Raw genomic sequence first — 20,168 nt, forward strand, 5'->3', positions numbered from 1 at the left:
AAAAGATGCTTGCTCCTTGGAAGAAAAGTTATGATCAATCTAGACAGCATATTAAAAAGCAGAGACATTAATCTACCAACAAAAGTCCGTATACACAAAGCTATGGTTTTTCCAGTAGTCATGTTTGGATATGAGAGTTGGACTATAAAGAAAGCTGAGCACCAAAAAATTGATGCTTTTGAACTGTGGTGTTGGGGAAGACTCTTGAGAGTCCCTTGGACTGCAAGGAGATCCAGCCAGTCCATCCTAAAGGAAATCAGTCCTGAATATTCATTGGAAGGACTGATGCTGAAGCTGAATCTCCAATACTTTGGCCACCTGATGCAAAGGGCCACTCACTGGAAAAGACTCTGATGCCGGGAAAGATTGCAGGCAGGAGGAGAAGGGGACGACAGAGAATGAGATGGTTGGATGGCATCACCGGCTGTCTGGGCATAAGTTTGAGCAAGCTCCGGGAGTTGATGGACAGGAAAGCCTGGCGTGCTGCAGACCATGAGGTCGCAAAGAGTTGGACACGACTGAGCGACTGAACTGAACTGAGTAAGTCAGTACTTCCTACAGAAACTAACTCTTAGTGAGCGATTAGGCAACGACTACGAGAGCACTCATCCAGACATAAATCATCATTCAATCATACTTCAATAAATAAACTCCACTGAGGAAACAAATGTGTTAACCAAGTGCCGGAAAGTGGTTGGGGCGGGGGGAAAACAAGATTCCAAAGAGGGTGGGAGGGAAGGCAGGTGTACCTAGGTGTGTAATTTGTAAGGTAGGCTGGGATAACACTCATATTTATCACTGAGATCGTGGACTTAATCATGTCACCAGGAAACTGCACTCAGAACTTGAGGAATGTTAAAAGGAAGCAAAAACTGGCTTAAATCTTAAGAGTGCATTTTGGCACCGCCGTTCACTCCGGATCCGACAGGACATCCTCCTCTCTAAAGGGTTGGGAGGAGGCGGGCGCTCGCGTTCTGAATTAATTTTGAGCCGCGCCGCCCGCCGTCCCCCGTCACGTGACGGCCTGCCGTTGCTGCGTCGTTCAGTGGGGGCGGTTCTGCCAAGTGCCGGGCAGGAAGGGAGGCGGCTGCAGTGCCATTCTTAAAGGGGCCCGAGGGACGGCGAAAGGCTACTGCCGGCCGGAAGGAAAATGGTGAGTTGCCCCTGGGGAGGGCGGGGGCTGGCCGAAGGGCCGGGTCAGCCCCGCCGGACTTTCCTGTTTGCCAGAGCCGGCATCGGCGGGCATCGCCCGGGGTGGGTCGGCGGCCGCTTCCGGCCGGGCTGCTGGCGGGTACCCACAGTCGGAGCCTTGTCTTTTGCCCGCCGCCGCTGCCGCCTCGCCCAAGAGCAGCAGCATCCTGCCGGGCCCGCGGTTTATCCGCCCACCGGGCTCGGTGACTAGGGTGCGGCCAGGAGGGATGGGTCATGCTCACAGAGTCCTTGTGGATGGAGAGTCACAGCCTCTACGATGAAAAATCGGAGGGGCCAGGGGTCCGGCCCAACAGAGGGCTCCCCCAAACGCTGGCTTCTCTGTCAGGGCCCGGGCCCGGTGGGCGCCGAGCCCTTCCGCCTGGCCGCCTTTGTGGGGAGGGTTCGAATTCTGATTCCATTCTCTCAGCCTCGCCTTAGTCTCTGTCTCCTCTTTCTCCCGGCCTGGCTCTGTGGATTTCTGCTTATCCTTGCTTGGAAATCTTTTGACCCAGTTCTTTGGCGCTTGACCTTTCAGTGACTGTCAAAAGCTTGGTCTTGCGTGGTCTGGGGGCTTTGGTTTGACTCCACGCTCAAAAATAGTGGATAATTAAATCAATTGCCCAACGAGGATCTCCTGGATCTTTCCCATCGGGTTCTAAAATATGCTTTTCTTTCATTAGAAGCAAAACACAAAAATCCCACTGTCGTCCTCTCTGACCTCCCACTTATTGCTCAACCCACTTCCGTCGAATAGATATTGTCATGGTCACTAAAGCTAAGAGACTTTTCTCTTCAGTTCTCATCTTTTCTGATCTTTCAGCTGCATTCTGGGTGTTGACACGCTCTCTTTGAAGCATTCTCTTCCCTTGGATGTCTTGGATACAGAACTGGAGTACTTCTCCTGTTGTGGGTCTATCTGTATCCCATGCAGTCCTCCTTCCCTGTACATCACAAGTAGGAGTCCTGGGCTCCATCCTAATGCTTCATTTTCTATTCTGTACTTTTTGTCCTTCCTTTCTTACCTACACTCATAGCTTCAGTTACCACCTACCTGTATGTAGATGACTTTGGAATTTGTACTGCAGACCTTGCTCCTGAGATCCAGCCCAGATTTGTTTATCGTACTAGTTAGCATCTCCTAGGAAGCTTTTACTCACTTGAGTGTCTCAAAGCCCCCTCGATTTATCCAAAATAGAACGCATCTCTTGCGCTCAAACCTAGTGTTCCTTAACTCAGTGAAAGATAGCACCATTTAAGTGTTTCACACAAGCAAGAAGCATAGGAGTCACCTTTTTTACTAATCTATCTCGCCTAGTATTCAGTCTGTCACCAGGTCCTTTGTGGTGGTTCAGAGAGTGGGCTAGATAAGAGTCAGGCTGTCTGGCTAGAATCCTGGCTCCCCTAGTTGCATAACTCTGAGGAAGATATTTAACCTCTCCAAGTCCTAGTTTCTTGCACATTGGGGATATATAATACCCATCTAATGGGATTGTTTTGAGGATCTATGTAAAGGACATAGCACAGTGTTTTCTTACAGTGTTTAATACATGTTAACAAGTATTAGCAGAAATTCACCTACTTCTCTTTATTTTCATCAACATGTCTAAGCTGTGTTTCACTTCTCCCCTGGATTAGCCTTGCCAGATAACTAGTGTTGCTCTCTTCAACCTCTCTACCTATTTCCTGCATGCAATTCTGATTCTTTTCCCTGCTTAAAACACTTTGGTGGCTTCCCTTTGCTCGTATAGAAACCAAAATACTTAACATGACCCACTGCACCCTGTGTAGTCCAACACCTGCCAACCTCCTCTTGTATGTGTTAGAGCTCATTCTCTGTGCGTGAATCACGCTGGCCTTTGGTTATCTTACATGTGCTGTGCTCACTTGAATCAAAGGATCTTTGTATAGGCAATTTTGGTCCTTTAGATGCCTTTTTCAGGCAGGCTTCCTGGAACCATGCTGTTTCGACTAGTCATTAAGTTCTCATAGCATCGAGTTTCTCTCTTTCCTCTTTTCCTAGTTGTTATACAAACAAGTGTGTGTTTTTTTGCCTGATGATTTTGATGTAGACTTGTTCTCTAATAGACTTTATAAGCTCTTTTAGGTCAGGTCCATAGTTTTAATCTATTTATTTTATATCATTATGTCTCTAACAATTAGCACATCCTGACATTCATTAAATGTTCATTGTGTGGATTATCCAGTAAATGACTACTTGAGTTCAAGCTTCCCACTTTGTGTGTTAATATTTACCGTATAGTGTTGCTTTCAGGGTGTTATTTTTAAATGCATCTATTAACTGGAAACTGTTAGAGTTGGCTGAGTTGCAGTTCTTTTTCTTGTAGGAAGGAATTTTTGGCCTTGTGGTATTGGGAGGAGTGAAAATGGGAAAAAAGCTTTATAGATTCAACCACAGCATATTTTTCACTTGGTTTGCTATCCCTAAGGTGTCAGAATTGCACAAGCAGCTCTGGGTATCAGAACCTTAAGATAAGAGTCGTAACGAATTGTTCTTTGCCTACAAAAATCTAAAGTATTTATTAGTTTCTACTAATGGGCTCTGCGTTTGGTTTTGGCTGACAAGAGATTGAAAGTTCTAGTTTTCTGATTTGTGTGTCTTTCTTGAAAGACAGGAAAAAATAGACTAGGCTTGAATACTATAGGAACCTCGTATGACTTAGCATTTCTTTCTCTAAAGAGAAGTAAAAGGATGGACATAAGTGACTACTGCAAGAGCCTAATTTATTGGAAAATATGTATTGGTGGGGTGTGTTTTCTAACTATAAATAGCACATTCTGTGGTATATCACAGCTTATATATTACCAGTGTTATGAATTTAAAGGACAACTTAAAATTGATAGCCATTTAATGTTGTAACATATGCTCGCTCTTACCCAACACAGGGTGAAAAAGCAGACTTTTATTTAATTTTAACTTAAAATTTGAATCCTTAATTCTTTTGGACTGTAATGAGACACTTGTATATGGCATTGGTCTCAAAACTTTTAATTTTCTGAAGAATTGGGGGGGAAACCCCATATGTGAAGAAACCAAAGAATGTGGACCTTGTTTGGAACCTGACTCAATCAAACTCACTGTTAAAAAAACAGAAGAAAAAAAATGAGGAAAATTTGAACTTTGAACTCTATGTGAATAATTGAGACCAGAATTATTATTTTTAGGTGACATATTATTATTGTCTCTAAGAATTTCCCACAAAAAAAAAAAAAAAGAATTTCCCACAGTTTGTTGTGATCCACACAGTCAAAGGCTTTGGCATAGTCAATAAAGCAGAAATAGGTGTTTTTCTGGAACTCTCTTGCTTTTTCGATGATCCAGCGGATGTTGGCAATTTGATCTCTGGTTCCTCTGCCTTTTCTAAATACAGCTTGAACATCTGTAACTTCACGGTTCATGTCCTGTTGAAGCCTGGGTTGGAGAATTTTGAGCATTACTTTGCTACTGTGTAAGATGAATGCAATTGTGCGGTAGTTTGAGCATTCTTTGGGATTGCCTTTCTTAGGGATTAAAATGAAAACTGACCTTTTCCAGTCCTGTGGCCACTGCTGAGTTTTTCAAGTTTGCTGGCATATTGAGTGCAGCACTCTCACAGATGAAACTCCAATATTTTGGCCACCTGATGCGAAGAACTGACTCATTTGAAAAGACCCTGATGCAGGGAAAGGTTGAAGGTGGGAGGAGAAGGGGACGACAGAGGATGAGATGGTTGGATGGCATCACCGACTCAATGGACATGAGTTTAAGTAAACTCCGGGAGTTGGTGATGGACGTTGAAGCCTGGCGTGCTGCAGTCCATGGGATCGCAAAGAGTTGGACACGACAGAGTGACTGAACTGAACTGATTATTATTGTCTGTGTTTTCAATGGCACATACTATCATTTTATTACTGTGTATTAAAATATCTGTAGTTAAAATGATTATTGACCTTGGCTGTGTGATGGTCCATGGGAGCAGTATTGAGGCTTTTGGATGAGATAAGATTAGCTATGTGTTGATAATGTTGAAACTGAGTGTTAAGTGCATAAGATTTCACAGAATTTCTCTAATTTTCTATATATTTGAACTTTTATACATTAAAGAAACAGATTTCCATCTTCCTGCTTGCAATCAATAATTCACTTGTACCACCTGACCCTAATGCCAACTGAAGAGTGCTTTTGATAATTTCCTTGTCAGATTTTTGGAGAAGAGTCTCTTAATATTTTTTCATAATTTATAAAATGTTCTTTGAGTTTTTATATTTGTTTCATCTGCTTTTGCTTTCATATTTCTTAATAGCTCCTGTTTTTTTGATTCACATAGTCATTTAAGACATAAAATAGTAGTTGGTCTTTACGCTTATAGTTTATTTTCCATTCTTTTGCTTATTTTTAGTTTTTCATAGTTGTGCTGGACTCAAAAATGAACTAAAGCCTTATTAAATCTTAAGTGCAATAAGATGATTTTCCTGTTCTTCCTGAATAGTGAAAAATATTATACTTCCTAACAGCCATGATCCTTGACTTCCTATATTCTTCCCTTCCTCTCCAGTTCTGATGAAATTGCACATTAGTGTATATCTAGTTCTTTGAGATATTTAGTAGCCAAAGAGAAAGTTAAAGTATACTCTACATATAAGATGAACAAATGTGAATAATTTAATAATGCGAATGCAAGGCTTGGTAGATGTAAAAGTTCTTTAAGTGTTCATGTGTTTCATGTTAATACATAATTATGACATTTATAGATGTCCATATGCCTTCTTAAAGGTATTAGGTTTTGTAGCTTTAAGGTATACATACATATTGGAGTCATGGCATTTGATAACATGATTTTTTTTCTTTTCTAGAGTGAGTCTTTGGTGGTTTGTGATGTTGCTGAAGATTTAGTTGAAAAGCTGAGAAAGTTTCGTTTTCGCAAAGAAACGAACAATGCTGCTATTATAAGTAAGCTAAACACGATTGTCTCCATTCCATGGTCTTAGTTTGGTTTTATCCTTTTATCCTATAGCTGCATCCAATAACCTGAAATTACTTTAGAAAGTAATTTGTCTCCTTCTGTTTTAATTCCCAACCCTGTCCCCCACCTCCCAGCCCCTCACCCCCAAACCTGTGAGGTCACTTTAAAAAGTAAGTAAGAGTTAGTGTCAGAGAACAGAGGCAGTGTCTCACCTCCCCCTCACCTCCTGCACAGCTCTGGAGAAGATGATCGTCTTCTTGGGCACTTGGTCATTTGTAGTGTCCCATCCAATTCCATCCTTTAACTTACCTGGGGATGAAAACAGCCTGGCCATTCATCCTGAAGCAGAAACCTTTGCCCACACCTAAAGTGATAAAATTCAGCATTGTGTTCAAAGTGATCTGAGGTCTTACTTCATTTCTAGACTTGAATTCTAGTTTCACGGAGAATACTTTTAAGTGTCACTGACTTTTGATAATGGAAAGAGTGATTTGCATATTGGCTCTTCCAGTGTGAACTGTATGTGATGTTATGTAGATTTCTTTTGTATTCTTAGGTAATATTTAATATGTGGGTAGTGATTTAGCAAGATAAAGGAAGAATGAGGGGGTGAGAATGTAAAACTGTATATACTAACAGAGATACATCTGAAGATGTGAATTAGTGAGGCGGTGACAGCTTGTTGAATTATGATTCTTTTACAAACAAATACTACAACGCAGGCATACAGTTCTTAGGAGTGACAGAGTGTACCAGTGCCATTTTACCACAAAGAATAAAGCTATTTGAGATCATATCGTGTTTCACAGGATTTACTATGAAATTAGTGCAGAATCAAAAATGGGTAACTTTCAGGGTAATAGAAAAGAATAGAGGCATAGGTATCTAAATATATTTCAGTTTGGCTTCAGATTATGTTACATGTATTTGAATAGAGATATCACTGCTCTTTAGTAATTCCCTTTCTCGGAATACTCATCCTGCACCATGAAATCCTGACTCTTGAGAAGCTGGGAACCTGGTGATTGTTCTGTCCTGACCCTTGTCCTTTTTTCGCTTGTAGTTCTAACCAGGTTCAATAAACCAGTCTCCGTCACAGTGACCTTTTCAGACCTTTTCTAATCATCCAAGAGGTTGCGTCTGAGTTGCAAAAATTCTTCATATACACAGTAAATGTAAGGAGTTGACATAAAGTTCTAAATAAGCAAATTAGGTGCTGGGAATTATGGGTAAAAGCTTTTAAATGCTGACTGCTTGAAAAGCAAAGCTAACTAACAGACCATAAACTAAAACTGCAAATGAGTTGTATGCTTGTGTTTCTTCATGTTTTAATTTTGAATACCAATAAAAGAGCTTGGAATCTGTGGGTTGGGTAGATCAAGGTCATGTTAGAATCACAGTTTACTCATACTGTATTTTTATTTTAGTGAAAATTGATAAAGATAAACGCCTGGTGGTGCTGGATGAAGAGCTTGAGGTTTGTTTGAACAGCTAAATATAGATTTATAGTTAAGTAATTATTATCACCCAAAAGATGTAACATTAGTTACATGTACTTCTAAAGTTAGTTCTAAACCATTGTACATGTTCATTATTTATGAAAAGCACATGTTAATTATTCTGTAGTGGATTGTCTTGCTAATATAATCACCTTCAATAAAGCATTAATGAAATCCAGGTAATAAGCAGTAGAAGTTAGGGCTATATGTCTGGTAAAAACTAGCTTCTAAGTTGGTTGGCCAGTAATTACAAACTAAAACCCTATAGCCCAAGTATTTAGATTGTCAAGTTAAGTAACCAATTTAGAGTGAAAAGAAATTAACTTTTTCCCCCTGAATCAGATATGGTTGTTGCTCTGAGGGGTTGGCTTATCTCACTCAGTATTTCCTGACAGTTGGAACATGAGCATAGACTATGCTGCCTCTCAGCCCCATGTTTTGTTAATTAACAGAGCTAAGCTGAGTGGGTTGGGGTGGGCTTTCATTGGATTGAGGTTTTAATAACCTCAGCTTATGTACAATTTAGTAAGATAAAATGTTATGATGTGGTATCAAGTTATGAATTTACACCTATTGGTAGAATGGGTCCCCGTATATCTCTTAAGAATCTATGGATAAGAAAATGGTTAAAAGTTGTTTTCTTTTTGGTGCTAGGGCATTTCACCAGATGAACTTAAAGATGAACTACCTGAGCGACAACCTCGATATCCTTTTCTTAGTGCTTTAAAAAGATGTTTATTTTTACTGGTCACAGTTTTATTTATGAAGTTCATTTGTTCAGCTTTTAAGGTACATTTTTTACAAAATTTTCTTCTACACCATACATGCTAAGTTGCTTCTGTCATGTTTGACTCTTTGCAACCCCATAGACCATGCCCCACCAGGCTCCTTTGTCCATGGGATTCTCCAGGCAAGAATACTGGAGTGGGTTGCCATGCCCTCCTCCAGGGGATCTTCCCAACCCAGGGATTGAACCCATATCTCATGTCTCCTGCATTGGCAGGTGGATTTGTTACCACTGGTGCTACTTGGGAAGCCCTACACCATGGTCACGAACAAATTAAAATGTATGTACATACTGGAAGAGGGCGAAAAAGTTGATGGATATTGTTTATTTAAATTCCTTTTATTGTTACATATAATAAAAATTGAGAAAGAAAAAGTCCACATTAAGTCTATACTTTTAATAAATTTATTTGTGAGAGTGTATGATGGTATGATTTGTCTTTGGGGCCCATTTATAATTTTGTGGCACGATAATGAATAATGAAAGTGTGACCTAAATGAATAGGATAGAAATTTGCCACTACTAGCTTGGCTGGTGTGTGTTGTCCTTCGGAACTCTGTTGATAAGTACTTGTCTAAAATAGAGCAACAATTTCAGTTTCTTTAACTTGAGAAAAACCTTCATTGTGTATAGTTATAAGTATCAACATGATGATGGAAGAGTTTCATACCCTCTGTGCTTTATTTTCTCGAGTCCTGTCGGTAAGTGAATTTCTTTAAATAGTGCATATCTGGTTCTGATCAAATTAAACCATTTTTACCCTAGATGAATTTTATGCTTGTTTTAAGGATGGAAAATGTTGAATTAATTGTGTGTGTGCACACTCATGCACATGGGAATGCATCCCTAAAAAGAAGTTACTATAAAAACTTGCTTTTTTTAGGATAAATTCCTAGAAGTGTAGTTGTTAGGTCAAATCGTATATGTATGTTTAATGAATTTGAAATGATATTTTAAAATATCAAAAGTACATTTTCTTCTGTATTTTAATTTTATTTTTAAGTATGTAAACTTTGTGTATGATTATGATGTATAGTTGGTATTTATCCTTAAAATAGTAGTTGTCAGTGATATGTCCGTAATCTTGAGAAGAGTCTCAGAGTAACTTCCATTGGATATTAATATGGTTTCTTGGTGTTTAAAGTATCCATTATCACCAGAACTCCCTCTGCCACTACCATTCAAGCCCACGATAAACTTTCTGCTCTCTGAACTCCTTGATCTTTATTATTTGTATCATATATGTAGCACTTAAAATATACCGAAGGGTCTTTTAATATGTAAGCAGACTGTAAATTTTTTTCAGAGCCAATCTCTTCACCCCACTGACCCCTCAACATCCCAAAACTTACATATCTTAGGTATCTGTAAAACTGATCAGTCAAAATTAAGGTAGTGGTGAAAAATTTTGAAGTATTCACAAGGCTCTGAAAGTCAAGATCTGTATAGATCTAGCCTCATTTATTTTTGCTGACCTGAAGCCTTGTTCATAAGTAATACAGCTATTTCTCTTTGTGCAGATGGTATGCAGTATAACACCCTCAAGCCCTTACATGTTTAGACAGGAGCTTTTGTAAACTCGATAGCATAGATAATCCTAAATGTGTCTTTTTTAATCAAATAAATAATGAAAACTCATCACTGTTTAAAAATTTAAGTCTGATTTCTACTCTGATCTCTCTCTTCCAGGATGTAAGCCTGAACAACAGATGATGTATGCTGGGAGTAAGAATAAGCTAGTCCAGACAGCTGAACTTACCAAGGTAGTAGTTATATTTGACTAACTTGTTGAGACAGTATTTTTGTAAATGGAACAATACCTAAGTAATCTGAAGACTTCAGTATTTCTTTATGTAGGTGAAAGTTATTTAGAACAGAGCAGTAAACTAGAGTTTTTTTACTAGTTGGAAATAGAATGATATGAGTATTTAACCAAAAGTGTGACTTTTGAGGGCTTCCCAGGTGGCTCAGTGGTAGAGAATCCACCTATCAATGCAGGAATTGCAGGAGACATGGGTTTGATCCCTGGGTCAGGAGGATCCCCTGGAGGAGGAAATGACAACCCACTCCAGCATTCTTGCCTGGAAAATTCCATGGACAAGTGTCTGGCGGACTATATTTCAGAGGGTCGCAAAGAGTTGGACATGACTGAGCACGTGTTTTTTGAATGAAAATTACACATTGATTACAAGAACTCACATTCAAAATGTAGGCCACTTTAGAAAACTGTTCAATCTTTTGAGAATTTTTACCGTTCCAGTTCCTAACTGGATTGATTTTAGTTGTGTACCCTTGGGTCTCTCTTTTAGTGGGTACTATTTACAAAACTACTCTTTTAGAACATTTATAGATTTGTGCTTTTAAGAGAGTTTTGATATTTTGCCATCTTGACTGCTAAACTTTGGTAACTGAGTCCCTAGCATTTAAGAAAAAGTAAAGGTATATCTAATTTACACAGATTAAGCCATGTTGACTGAAAGGAAGGAGAATTTGGTATTTAATACTCAAATATGCAACCTATTTGATTTTTTTTCTTAAGGTATTTGAAATAAGAAATACCGAAGACCTAACTGAAGAATGGTTACGTGAGAAACTTGGATTTTTCCACTAATGTGAACTTCTGTGTTTCTAAAGTATTTATGTATTAACCTGACCATACTGGAACCAGACATAAATACTTATTTATGCCTAAAAATGCACTGTTACTTACAGTTTGTTATCTGCAGTAAAGAAAAATTCTCATTTGTTCAAAGTTTGAACAAAGAGGAAATCATCTTCATAGTAATGAAACTTTGTAAAGTGTTTCCTTATATTTGTAATTGTTAGGTAGACTACTTCTCTCCAGGGACTTTTTGCACTCTTGTGACTAATTTCTATAACTTACAGTTCAGAATTTGTTACTATTTACAGACACCATTGGAAAGTGGTTATTAGATTGTGATAGACAACAGTTGCCTCCTTTTGACAAATACTGGATATTAGCAGTTTATATATGAAAATAGCATATTATCACTTGTCAAATCTTTGAAATCAATTTGGGATAAAAGACTTAAGTGACCGAATTTTGAGCCATGAATTTACTGTAGTATAATCTGCACTACAAATAGTTTTTCCATCAATTCCATGCCTTCTTTAGTTTTCTATATCTTTTTAATCAAGTCCAGAAACTTTTCATCAGTTGCTCATTTTTAAGGTCTGGAAGTTAGATTTTATAATGAAGTTATGACTAATAGGCTTTCTCAATGGAAAATAGCATTTTAGTCTTAGAAATTGATGGATTGTAACTAATCAAGGGCTTCATTTTTAGTTATGTCATTTATAGATAATCTTAAATCTAGGTTAGTAACACTTTATTTATAAAGAACCTCTTAATGTTGTCCTGTGAATACTAGTTATTTTACATGTGTTAATACTGTGCCTTTGATTTCTTAGCTTTAAAGTTAGTTGAAGACTTCACACTGCCAGTATTCCAGATTTGGTGAAATTAATACTTTTGTAAAGGGTCCAAGTAAAACAATTTTCTAATATGTGTATCTGAAATTTGTAGTAAAACCAACTTGATATTTTAGAAATTCCAACTGTCTACTTGCATTGGTGAATATATGGCAGTTGAAAGTTATAGTTTGGGACATATTTGTGATTAGTTTTGTGCCATAGGAAAAAATTGCTTATCTTAAACCTTGGCCATAGTTAATAACATTAATGCATTGATAGAAATCTCATCTTATATCCTAAATGTCAGAAGCTATTCTAAACTGGACACCTGTCTTGTTAGATGATGGTATCCTTGGCATTTTTAAAGCAAGGATTCTGATATATAGTGTACTTTAAAAACATAGAAGTAACTAAAATTCTTTTGACATTAATTTGACAAAAAGTCTTGAGGATCTAAAGACCACCCAAATTTGGTGAATTAATTCTTATATTAAGAATATCTTAATCATTTCAAAGCTAGCAAAGGCATTTTTTTTTTTTTTAAATTTTGATGTATCTCCCATTCGTATGTGCTTTGCATTTTTTTGAGGTTTCTGTGCCAACTTTAATAAAGAGGTAAAGATAGTTTGAATTTTCATAATATGGAATCTTCTATTTGCAACACTGTTTGGCTTCACTAATCTAAAAACAGGAAGTAATAGGAAGTTAGTTGGAGATGAGGAAGTGCTGGAAAGGTATTTGCTTTGGTTACTGAATGGGAAGGGTTCTTAGTTCCAATTTCCAGAGAGAGAGAGAGCTTCACCCAGGAAGTTTAAGAATTCTTTAAACAGCTATTTTGATACTGGAGAAAAATGCTTATAATTCTGCATAAATGCAAATGTAATCCAAGTGAATGGAGACTTTTTCTAATGTTTTTGAATGAAGGAAATGAGATTTTGTTTCATCTGGTTCAGAGCAATAAGAGAATCTAGGGCTGCAAGAATGTGTTTTTGTAGTGAGGTTCCTCCTTTTGTCTTGCATGTTTTAAGTGTTTTTTTTTAAATTTAATTGGAAAGTCCTCTATAATGTCAGATAATATTGACCTCCATACATAGAACTCTTGGTTCCCCTGTTCTCTAACAGGGGAACTGTGATAAACTATGCTTTTTTGAGCTTGTCTGACTCCTTATTGATATCAATATGTATTTTTGCAAGACAATAGACGAGGTTAGGGGATCAGTAGAACATTTTTTTACCTCCTTGGTCCTATAGGGACAGTTATAGATCCTTTACCCTAGCGTATTCTCTGACTTTTATATAAATTTTCCTTTCATCTAACCAAATTTTTGCATTGTTCTTTTTTTTAAAGTATATTTCCTATATAATCTCTTTTTCTGCCTTCTCTCAGTTAGTAACTCCAGATTTCATAATTCCAGTTTTCACATTCCACTTCTGGTACAACCATTCCCATTCAGCCTTAAGTCTTAATCTTTCCTTTTTGGCAGCAGCTTTTTTCCTGGGAACCTCCTTCATGATCTTCTAAGTCAGAATTAGTTTTGAAATTGTTGGACTTGCATAAGTTCTGCATAGCATCTGATGTTGTCAGAGTAGAACCGACTAGTAATCACAGCATGTTTTTAGTATGGTTTTGTGGCAACATAAATGACATATGAAGAAAACTGTTCTCAGGTTACTCTATGCTGAAATTCCAAAATGTCAAGAGTTTTGAATAGTGTTCACTTTGTTCTGGTATTGAAGCAGTTATATTAGGGAAGAAGTTATTTGACTGTTTTTGTTTAATTGACTTCTAAAATAAATGTTCAAATTGTCTATTTCTAAAAAGTTTACTAAATACCTAGTGTGGTTAAACATACTCTTGTTTGAGAGGGTGTTGCTAAATTTTGTATTGTCATTACTAAATGATCTTTGTAACAAAATGTCTGTCAGCACTTTTCTCTCCCTTTTTGTCTCCTATTTTAAGGAGTCAAATGTAGCCATAAACTGTATCCTGGTCTGACACTTAAAATTTTTTCCAGTTAAAGGAGTGTATTGCCAAATTAAATTTGGCTGTCCTTGTTCCCCATCCATATAGATAGTAAGGAAGGTGTACTTAAAATATGTTTGGACTACTTTAAAACATGAGCAGTGTCATTAATCCATAATGTGGACTGGTGATGAAAAGATACTTTCATAAGAGTTTAAATGCTGATATTTGGTGGAAATAGAGAGTGACTTGTAATCTATCAATTCAAATATTCTTAATACGGTTGCTTTCCCTGTTTGTTCAATAGACTGATAATACTGGAATCTACAGAATTTGAGCCTTTACAACTTATGTGAAGAAGTGTCTCAAACATTTCTGGACAAATCTTATTTTGTATTTCTGGAAGAATGTAAAAATCTCTCAGGCCACTTAACACCAGTGGTCCCAAGTTGAATATTCTTGAAAAATTTGTTTCCTCTTAGGCCGCTCGACATTTCAAATCAGTGATCATCTTCCTATGATATTTTAAAACAACTACATTAAGGTTGTGATAGAAACTGTGTTATCTTTTTGGAGTATAGTTCATACATGTGTAATTACTTGAATATTGTTTGAGATCACTAACATGCCAGGGTAGTGCCCACTGATTTAGATGGTCCAATGTAATCTCATTCAGGAGGCTTGAAACATGAATGGTTTAGTCTTGTGAATTTTAACAGTTTTCCTGTCATCATTTAACAAAATCAACAGCTGGCACAACTTCTGAAACTGTGGTTTCAGTCTGTGCGAGTTCATATTGCATGTTTATTTTGGACAGTCTTCTGTTAAGCATGGTGCTTGTACTGGTTTAAATAAAATGTTAACATGAAAGGACTACTAGCTTTTCATTTTTTTACTCTCCTTTTTTCTCTTTTAGAGTTGCTGTTGCCTAACTGGCTCAATTGTGGCATCCGTGTGAACCACACAAATTCAGTTGTTTACTTTATCTGAAAAAACTGAGAGGCAGAATAAGCAGATCACTAGGCAAAAGTAGGATGCGGGGAGGGAAAATATAATGAGATTATAAGCATTTCTAAAACTTGGTCTCATACTAAAATGGTTAGTTTGTAGGGGCAGAGGGCATTGTTTCAAATGATGACCCCTTGCTTTCAAAGGGAAAACTAAGTTAGAGGGGCTGTATATTTTGTAAGAAATCAAATTAAATAGAAATTTTATTGAATATAGTGTATCACTATTTATTACACATCCATTAAAGAGCCATCCTGCCTATATTATAGACTAATGTCCGTAGTTTGTGTTTCATGGGTATCTAGTGAATGAATACAAATCAACAATACTTACATGGTGTTTAGACTTGACCATATACCTCTTGTGATGACTATGTATTATAGTGGAGTCACATTTGTTCACAGTTGTGAAAGGAGTTGTTTAGGCCTTCCTATACTCAAGAATCTCACAAGGACAATTGGCCAGAGTGAGGAAGTGTCTTCCTTGTTTCTCAAATTTGTCATTCAGCTGCTCAGCCAGCCAGCTCCTAAATTTTTTCACCTTCATTGTCTTTTTGTCCTTTTCAGTTTTCAGCAGCAAAAAGCATTTCTAGTCGCTTACCCTCACAATGAGAGCCCACTCTCATTTGCATGAGGGCACACCCTGAATGGATAGTCTCTCCTTGTGCAGTACATTTTTAACTAGATGGAAAAGCCAGTTAAAGATCTTATCATGGAGCTTCAGGGGGTTTTCACAGTTCTCTTATCCTGAAAGTTCTCTGCTGAGGTAACCTTTTTTCCCCAATTACAAGAAAGAAAAAGAATGTCTTGGTTGCATCCAAAAGTCACCTTGTAGTGCCCAGAAAAACAGGAAGAAGGCTGTGTGTGTGTGGCTTTTAGTCACTATTACCTGTCGGATTTACTATAGATTCTGTTACTATGGAATTAAGTCCTGCAGTATTTTGACCCATTCCTGCAGCGGGTAATGGACAGTTCAGTTCACTCGCTCAGTCATATCTGACTCTTTGAGACCCCATAGGCTGCAGCATGCTAGGCCTCCCTGTCCATCTCCAACCCCTGGAGTTTACTCAGACTCATGTCCATTGAATTGGTGATGCCATCCAACCATCTCATCCTCTGTCATCCCCTTCTCCCGCCCTCAATCTTTCCCAGCATCAGCGTCTTTTCAAATGAGTCAGTTCTTTGCGTCAGGTGGCCAAAGTATTGGAGTTTCAACTTCAGCATCAGTCCTTCCTATGAATATTCAGGACTGATTTCCTTTAGGTTGGACTGGTTGGATCTCCTTGCAGTCCAAGGGACTCTCAAGAGTCTTCTTCAACACCATAATTCAAAAGCATCAATTCTTCAGTGCGCATCTTTTTTTATAGTCCAGCTCTCACATCCATACATGACTACTGGAGAAACCATAGCTTTGACTAGACAGACATTTGTTGATAAAGTAATGTCTCTGCTTTTTAATATGCTGTCTAAGTTGTTCATAGCTTTTCTTACAAAGAGCAAGTGTCACTGCAGTCACCATCTGCAGTGATTTTGGAGCCCAAAACAATAAAGTCTGTCAATGTTTCCACTGTTTCCCCATCTGTTTGCCATAAAACGATGGGACCAGATGCCATGATCTTAGTTTTTTGAATGTTGAGTTTTAAGCCAACTTTTTCACTCTCCTCTTTCACTGTCTTCAAGAGGCTCTTTAGTTCTTCACTTTCTGCCGTAAGTGTGGTGTCATCTGCGTATCTGAGGTTATTGATATTTGTCCCAGCAATCTTGAGTCCAGCTTGTGCTTCATCCAGCCCAGCATTTCTCATAATGTACTCTGCATATAAGTTAAATAAGCAGGGTGACAATATACAGCCTTGACATACTCCTTTCCTGATTTGGAACCAGTCTGTTGTTCCATGTCTGGTTCTAATTGTTGCTTCTTGACTTGCATACAGATTTCTCAGGAGGCATGTCAGGTGGTCTGGTATTCCCATCTCCTTAAGAATTTTCCATGGTTTGTTGTGATCCACACAGTCAAAGACTGGCATAGTCAATAAAGCAGAAATAGATGTTTTTCTGGAACTCTTGCTGTTTCAATGATCCAATGGATGTTGACAATTTGATCTCTGGTTCCTCTGCCTTTCCTAAAACCAGTTTGAACATCTGGAAGTTCACGGTTCACGTACTGTTGAAGCCTGCCTTGCAAAATTTTGAGCACTACTTTGCTAGCGTGTGAGATGAGTGCAATTGTGCAGTAGTTTGAGCATTCTCTGGGATTGCCTTTCTTTGGGATTGGAATGAAAACTGACTTCCAGTCCTGTGGCCACTGCTGAGTTTTCCAAATTTGCTGGCATATTGAGTGCAGCACTTCCACAGCATCATCTTTTAGGATTTGAAATAGCTCAACTAGAATTCCATCACCTCCACTAGCTTTGTTCGTAGTGATGCTTCCTAAGGCTCACCTGACTTCGCATTCCAGGATGTCTGGCTCTAGGTGAATGATCACACCGCTGTGATTATCTGGGTCATGAAGATCTTTTTTGCACAGTTCTTCTGTATCTTCTCACCACCTGTTCTTAATATCTTCTGCTTCTGTTAGGTCCATACCATTTTTGTCCTTTATTGAGCCCATCTTTGCATGAAATGTTCCCTTGGTATCTCTAATTTTCTTGAAGAGATCTCTAGTCTTTCCCATTCTATTGTTTTCCTCTATTTCTTTGCATTGATCACTGAGGAAGGCTTTCTTATCTCTCCTGGCTATTCTTTGGAACTCTGCATTCAAATGGGAATATCTTTCCTTTTCCCCTTTGCCTTTCGTTTCTCTTCTTTTCGCAGCTATGAACAGCACATCCCAGTAATGGACAGCACATCCCAATAAGCCACAGACCTTTGTTGGGTAGAATGATCCCTGCAGAAGGGGCAAGTCTGTAGGCAGCCATGATTTGTCCCTCATGGTGGTGCTTTCCTGTCCTTAGCTCCCTTCCGATCCTCAGTCCACACAAGATTTGTCCCAAGAGCCACCAGCCTCAGTGGCTGTTGTTGCCTGTGTGTGTGTGTGTTTGTGTGTGTGTGTGCTCAGTTGTATCTAACTCTTTGTGACCCCATGGACTGTAGCCCCCCAGGCTCCCCTGTCCATGGGATTTCGTGGGCAAGAATACTAGAGTGGGTTGCCGAGATGTTGCCTACCTGTTACCAAACACTGAGCTGGGCCAATTGCTTTCCCACTGTTGGTCTTGTTACTTGTTAGAATATAAAGAGGTACTTTATATTGAATAGTTTGATTCCTGATAACAGGACCATGTTCTCATTCTCTTGAATGAGGTTGTTAGCAGTGGGAACTGAGCTTCAAAGAATGCTATTAGATGGAGAAGAAGCCAAATGCAACCTAAGAGCAGAGGGAAAGAAGATGCCAGCTGGGAAGAATAGAATGAAGCAGGTGTACAGCCAGCAGCTGAATTGTGTTAAAGATGGAGCCCTGAACTGAAGGGCTACCTCCTGACTTCTAGATTCCTGGAGCCCCCTTTGATCCAGGGCCACTCTTCAGAGCTCCCCACCTTTCTGAATCCTGGTTGGTTGGTCATCTTTTTCTGGGTTCCTCTGCGTGTCTCTCCTTACTAGAAAGCCTCCATTACTTTTAATACGGATATGTCTGTTCACTTGCATAAAGTACCTACCTCCAGCACGACCTTTGTTTTCATCTGCCCCTCTTCCTATAGTTATGCTATCTCTAGCCCAACTTGTGTACAAACATGCCCTGGCCTCATCACCCACCGACAGAAACACTTGCCCACCCTGCTGCATCCGAAGTGCCATGTAAACCATGACGTCTGCTGTTCATGGGACCAAACATATAGCATCCTCTTAAGCACACACAAAAAAACTTGAACAACTAATATCATTAGAGAAAAATTAGAAAGTATAAATACGCAGATGATACCATCCTTGTGGCAGAAAAAGAAGAAGTAAAGAGCCTTTTGCTGGAAGTGAAAGAGGAGAGTGAAAAAACTGGCTTAAAACTCAACATTCAGAAAACTTAAGACCATGGCATCCGATCCCATCACTTCATGGCAAATAGATGGGGAAACAATGGAAACAGTAACAGTAAAAAAAAAACAGTTACTTTATTTTGGGGGCTCCAAAATCACTGCAGATGGTGATTGCAGCCATGAAATTAAAAGATGCTTGCTCCTTGGAAGAAAAGCTATGACCAACCTAGACAGCATATTTAAAAAAAGGCAGAGACGTTACTTTGCCGACAAAGGCCTGTCTAGTCAAAGCTATGGTTTTTCCAGTAGTCATGTATGGATGTGAGAGTTGAACTATAAAGAAAGCTGAGCGCTGAAGAATTGATGCTTTTGAATTGCGGTGTTGGAGAAGACTCTTGGGAATCACTTGGACTGCAAGGAGATCCAACCAGTCAATCCTAAAGGAAATGGTCCTGAATATTCATTGGAAGGACTGATGCTGAAGCTGAAAGTCCAATACTTTGGCCACCTGATTAGAAGAACTGATTCATTGGAAAAGACCCTGATGGTCCTGAGGGCAGGAGGAGAAGGGGATGACAGAGGATGAGATGGTTGGAAGGCATCACCAACTTGATGGATATGAGTTTGAGCAAACTCCAGGAGTTGGTGATGGACAGGGAAGCCTGGTATGTGCAGTCCATGGGGTCTCAAAGAGTCAGACATGACTAAGCGACTGAACTGAACATCAGAAAGTATAAATAAGCAAAAGGTAGAAAAGGTCTACCACTTGGAGAAACCCAGTGACATTTTTGTATATCTCTTCCCTTGTCTCTGGAGGAATTCTCTGACTCCATAGCATTTCGGGTCACTCTTAAGAATTATGGAAATGGGACTTCCCTGGTAGTCCAGAGGCTAAAATTTCCCCTTCCCAATGTATTCAGGAGGCTCAGGTTCAATCCCTGGTCAGGGGAATAGATCCCACTTGCTGCAACTAAAAATCCCGCATGTGGCAACTAAGACACAGAGCAGCCAAATAAGTATTTTAAAAAAAGAATTATAGAATTATGCTCAGTTTTTCAGGTAATAAAAATTCCAATCTAATGTCAAAACTTCAGCATCTTACTTTCTTTAAACTCCCTGTCTTCCCTGTCCTTTTCCTCCACTCCACCTCCTTTAGGCTGGGAAACCTGCAGCCATGGGGCTTGGGGTGTGGCCTGTCCCTCATTACTGCCTTGCTTTTCTCCGCCATTGACTAGTCTCTCTGGGCCCTTGGGGATTAGAGGAAAGGGGCAACATAAGGGAGCAGAAAATGACTTCTTATTTCTGGTAGAGATGTAATCTGGAGTTGGTGCCCTCTGGGGTGGTCAGTGTCAAATACTAACTC

At 39.0% G+C, this 20,168-nt stretch overlaps 1 protein-coding gene across 2 annotated transcripts; it reads left to right on the forward strand.

Moving 5' to 3' along the window:
- The first annotated feature begins 1,040 nt into the window (after window positions 1-1,040).
- GMFB (glia maturation factor beta) lies at window positions 1,041-14,709 on the forward strand. 2 transcript variants are annotated; one of them, XM_043920256.1, is made up of 7 exons: window positions 1,041-1,153; window positions 6,043-6,139; window positions 7,580-7,629; window positions 8,306-8,355; window positions 9,054-9,139; window positions 10,128-10,201; window positions 10,978-14,709. In XM_043920256.1, exons 1-7 carry the CDS (start codon window positions 1,151-1,153, stop codon window positions 11,047-11,049), a joined length of 432 nt encoding a protein of 143 aa, XP_043776191.1. In that variant the 5' UTR covers window positions 1,041-1,150; the 3' UTR covers window positions 11,050-14,709. The 2 variants fall into 2 exon arrangements, with proteins under 2 accessions (XP_043776191.1, XP_043776192.1); XM_043920257.1 differs by having other exon boundaries at window positions 9,057-9,139.
- Window positions 14,710-20,168: the final 5,459 nt, after the last annotated feature.

The sequence above is a fragment of the Cervus elaphus genome, chromosome 12 (genome assembly GCF_910594005.1).
Source record: "Cervus elaphus chromosome 12, mCerEla1.1, whole genome shotgun sequence".
Taxonomy (NCBI): domain Eukaryota; kingdom Metazoa; phylum Chordata; class Mammalia; order Artiodactyla; family Cervidae; genus Cervus; species Cervus elaphus.

Bases quoted from the DNA above. Each gene is read 5' to 3' on its own strand.
- GMFB (XM_043920256.1), top strand. The intron at 6,140-7,579 runs GTAAGCTAAACA...TTTTTATTTTAG, and splicing joins GAACAATGCTGCTATTATAA to TGAAAATTGATAAAGATAAA. The intron at 9,140-10,127 runs GTAAGTGAATTT...TCTCTCTTCCAG, and splicing joins TATTTTCTCGAGTCCTGTCG to GATGTAAGCCTGAACAACAG.